Source organism: Staurois parvus, unplaced genomic scaffold (assembly GCF_062004578.1).
Source record: "Staurois parvus isolate SC_StPar_1 unplaced genomic scaffold, SC_StPar_1.0 ptg002181l, whole genome shotgun sequence".
Lineage (NCBI taxonomy): Eukaryota > Metazoa > Chordata > Amphibia > Anura > Ranidae > Staurois > Staurois parvus.
The window spans coordinates 2192926-2197995 of NW_028319977.1; the positions used below are offsets into that span (position 1 = coordinate 2192926).

A 5070-nucleotide genomic window follows, 5' to 3' on the forward strand; every position below is an offset into this window, starting at 1 on the left:
AGCTACATCCCCAGTAATAAGAGGGTGTGCACACTTATGCAACCACATTATTTTTGGGGGTTTTTTATGTTTACTCACCTCTCTAAAAGATTTACGTTTGTTTTTTAACTGAGTTGTACAGTTTATAGGTTACAAGAAAGGTGGAAAAAGTTCTGAAATGATTTATCTTTGTCTCATTTTTTTTACAGCACAGAAACCTGACATTTTAACAGGGGTGTATAGACTTTATATATATATAAATATATACACATATATATATATATATATATATATATATATATACATATATAAATATACATATATATATACATATATATATATATATATACATATATATATATATATATATAGACATATGACACAGATACATACATGTACACACACATGTATGAACAGTATCATATATTTGTGTGTCCTTTTATTCTCAGCTCTTTCAATAATCAAAATCATTTTTCCATCCTGTGCTCTGGTATCCTATAATTGGTTAATCATACACCTGACGCTAATCCTACAAAATCCCTAATTTTGTGCAAAGTGTGCATGTGAACAAACTGATGCTTCTTTGAAGTGAAAGGGTACTGTATACTAAAGGCAAAAGAAAAGCGTGCGCTGCAAAATAATGAGAATAATAATAGATGAGCTGCTGCAAACACGTGTTATGTGTGTAAACATAAAAAACAAATTAAAACAAATGAAAGTGTCGCGCTGGTAGCATAAAACATTGCATGTAAATATACGAACAAAAGCATGACTGTTAGTCCCAAAAGATGATAAAACAAAAATAAATGCAATTCTTCAAAAAAATCCAAATAAGTGAAAAATCCTCCTGCTGGTGATTGCACCCAAAATCCCAGTGCTGTAAATCTTCAATACATGTGAATCACCACAGTAAACATAGACTTCCAGGTGCACCTTCTCGTATGGACCTGTATGTGGACACAACAAAGCATATCCCCTATTGGTAGGGGTAACACATAACTTGCTCCTCTGTGCACTCTTCCCCTTATGAATCACCACTGGACCTTGACAAATGGCACCTGATTTCAGTACAGCCAACTCTGTGGATATAGCTGGACAACCACAAAGTAGACCATAGTGCAGTAGGCTTCTGTAGCCTCCCCAGCGGTCTGATTATGTCAGTATTTCTGTGCTCAGAGCGGTACATTATTTTGCATGGAAATATGTATTTTTTTTATTTTAGGCCTGTAATTTTTAGGAATAACTCACTGAAATCTGTCCGAACAAGAGTCTAGTAAACATCCCGGGTATGATAAAACTTGAAACACGAAATCATAAATTATAATATAATAAATAATCATAAAAAACAACATAATAAATTTAATTCAATAATAGAATCAAACCAAAAACACTGAAATTTGAAATATAGCGCAAAGTTCGCACAACACTGAGCAAAGTCGCAGAATCGTTTTCAGTGTCTGATGAGGAATTTCCTCACGAATCATTATCACTCAATTCTGCAAGTGGTTCTGATTTACTATCGCTGTTCTCTAGCCGGTCTAAAACCGCTTTTGACCTAAAGGGACGCTTTTTGGACGCCATGGACGTTTCTCAGCTTCCAGGCAGAAAGAACAGTAAAAATGCAGGCAGGGCACAGGACAAAGCACTCGGGATAAAATGTATGTGAAATGGTTTGATACAGGAATGTGTTACTATGTGATTTTAGTGTATTTAGTGAATGTCACTTTTTAAAATTTTAAAATTTCCCGCCGGTTCCGACCCTGTACGCCCCGACGTCGCAGGGAACGGAACCCAGAAGACAGATGCCGGCACCGGTCGGGGACGCTGCAGGGGGACATTGCGGGAGCGAAGGACAAGGTAAGTGCAATAGAGAACCCGGAGCAGGGTATTCCCCAGTGTAGCTCGGGGGTTACCACTTTACCCCGAGCTACACTCAGGAATACCTCCAGGGAGGTTAAAAGGCAAATATTTATTAAAGCATATAAACTTACATGATAATAGTATTAAAAATGCATAAAACAGCGGTCGGAATCAAACATTGGAAAGCAAGACCCTGCCTGTCGGAACGATGTAGAAGCGCTGACATCACCAGACTTCACCCCGCGCGTGTCGTCACACACCACCTGACTTCATCAGAGGTAGCTGGTATCTGTATATTGATTTGATTTTGATTTTTCTTCTTTTGCTCACTTTGTATTTTGTAAATTGATAAAAAATAAACAATTAAAATATATATATATATTATATATAAAGATATATATATATATTTGAAAGCATTCTTACTTGACAGCATTTCTTCACATCTGCCTAAAATGTTTGCATAGCACTATATATAAAAAATATAATATATTAGCTTTTCCCTTTAAAACTAGTTGCCGACCACAGATAGCCGAATGACGGCTACACTGCGGCCAGCCAGTTCTGGGAGGGCGTCATATGATGTCCTCCCAGAACGCGCTCTCCTGCGTGCCCCAGGGGGCGCACACCCGGCGATCTCCATGATCGCTGTGTCCTACAGACACAACTGATCATGTAATGTGGTAAAAGGCCAATAACAGCGTCCTTTTACCACATGATCAGCCATGTCCAATGCTGCGCTGATCACAGGGAAATGTAATTGTAGGTTCTCGGCTGCACTTTCCTCATGCTGTCAGAGCGTGAGGAAAGTACTGCCAAGAACCGGTAGTTGTCAGAGCAGGGATCGGCACTGATCATCAGGGCACTGATGATTAGTGCCCTGATGATCGGTGCCTAGCAGTGCCAACTACCAGTTCCGCCCACAAGTACCCACGAGTTCGGCCCATAAGTGCCCAGCAGTGCCACCCACCTGTGCCCAGAAGTGCAACCCACCTGTGTCCATCAGTGCCCAGCAGTGCCACCAGTCAGTGTCACCCAGCAGTGCTGCCAGACAGTGCCACCTATCAGTGCCGACTATCTGTACCAATCATACAGCTCATCAGTGTCACCTATCAGTGCTACCTATTAGTTCCGCCTATCCGTGACACCTCATTAGTGCCGCCTATCAGTGCCCATCAGTGCTGCCTATCAGTGCCCATCAGTGCTGCCTATAAGTGTCCATCAGTGCTGCCTATCAGTGCAGCCTCATCAACGCACATCAGTGAAGGAGAAAAATTACCTGTTTGTAAAATTTTATAATAGAAACAAAGAAACTTTTTTTCAAAATTTTTGCTATTTTTTTGTTTATAGCGCAAAAAGTAAAACACCCAGCAGCGATTAACTACCCCCAAAAGAAAGATTTATTTGTGAGAAAAAAAATGATAAAAATTTCATATGGGTATAATGTTGCATGACCGCGCAATTGTCATTCAAAGTGCAACAGCACTGAAAGCTGAAAATTGGCCTGGGCAGGAAGGGGATATAAGTGCCCGGTAGGCGAGGGGTTAATCCCAGCTCTTGCAATAAACAACATATTTTTTCCATCCTGTATTATGGCATCTTATAACAATATCCTCCGGTGTTTTCCAAGGGTCGGATTTACTCGCATCTTCTTTATTTGTATAAAGATCAACAAAGTCCATGTCATTGCAATACTATTTGCATCATAGATTGAATGGAAACATTTTCCATCATTAAAAGAAGAGTAGTTCTATCATTCCTATACAGAAGACAGCTCTCATGTATGGCTGCAAAGATGGCAAATTCTCCAAAGGATGATGATTCTGAACGTATTTTATTGCAACGTTTGCCTCTATTTGTCTGTCTTGGGATATCGGTATTGCCAAATGTGATAGTACAATCGTTTGTTGTGGCTGTTAACGTCATGGACTGGCTGAAGGAAAGATCAGTAATGGATGTCCACAAAATAATCATCTCTCTTGAGCTCTCAAAGGTTTTCTTTCACTCTTCCAGCCTCTTGTATTTTTTTGCAGTGTTTTATTTTCCCGACACATCTGTTTTCTTTCCTTTGTTTCTTGAGTTCCTGTTGAATTCCTCAGGCTGTTTCATCATCTGCTTGACAATCATGCACTCCATTTTCATCTACTTCAAGATCTCCAGCTTTCACCACGTCTTCTTCCTACGTCTGAAGGCCATCATCTCCAGGAGGGTCGTCTACCTGATTGTCGCCTGCTTGCTGTTGTCTTTAGGATCTTCATTGATGCATTTGTTAGCCCATCCTATTAGTTTTTTTAGGAATACAACACAAAATTACATTTTACAACATAAACAAAAGCGGACGTCATTTTTATTTTGGAATGCGTGTCCACTTCTGATTGGCTTCCTAACTTCATTCCTGCTGGTTATTTCACTTGGCTTACACATGAATAGAATGAACAACCATGGAAATGTAAAGAGCACTATGGACACCTACCAGAGGACCATCAGGTTCACCTTTGTCTGTATCCTGATCTGGGCTTTGTATATTATAACATATATAACTGGAGGACATCTGCGGCTGTTGGGCCTTTGGTATATTGTTATATTGAACATATTTCCAGGTCTACATTCTGTTTTTTTAATCTATGCAGCGACAAAACTAAGAAATCAGTTCTTCAGGATTGTCCATTGGGGAACTGGCTGCTGCTTCAATAGAAGAGCTCCTGGACCTCGCTTTAGAGAGCCGGAGGAGGTGACCCCTTTGTGATAAAATTATGAGCAATTTTTTTTTCATTTTAACCACCTGCTCTCCGGAAGATTAACACCCTCCCAGACCAGGCCATTTTTTGGCGATACGGCGCTGCGTTACTTTGACAATTGCGCAGTCATGCAATGCTGTACATAAATAAAATGTATGTCATTTATCCCCCCACAAATAGAGCTTTCTTTTAGTGGTATTTGATCACCTTTGCAGTTTTTATTTTTTTGTGCTATAAATGAAAAAACACAGACTTTTTAAAAATAAAACACAATATTCTTAACTTTTTGATGTAAAGTTTGCATACCCTGGCAGAAATTGTGAAATTTTGGCATTGATATTGAAAATATGACTGATCATGCCAAAAATGTTCTTTTATTGAAGGATGATGATCATATGAAGCCATTTATTATCACATAGTTGTTTGGCTCCTTTTTAAATCATAATAACAGAAATCACCCAAATGGCCCGGATCAAAAGTTTCCGCCCCCCGGAAT

The 5070-nt window shown here is 39.4% G+C and overlaps 1 protein-coding gene across 1 annotated transcript; it reads left to right on the top strand.

Moving 5' to 3' along the window:
• Positions 1-3631: 3631 nt before the first annotated feature.
• On the top strand, positions 3632-4582 carry LOC149432252 (taste receptor type 2 member 125-like). Its single transcript, XM_089665355.1, has one exon. It carries the CDS (start codon positions 3632-3634, stop codon positions 4580-4582), a length of 951 nt encoding a protein of 316 aa, XP_089521481.1.
• Positions 4583-5070: the final 488 nt, after the last annotated feature.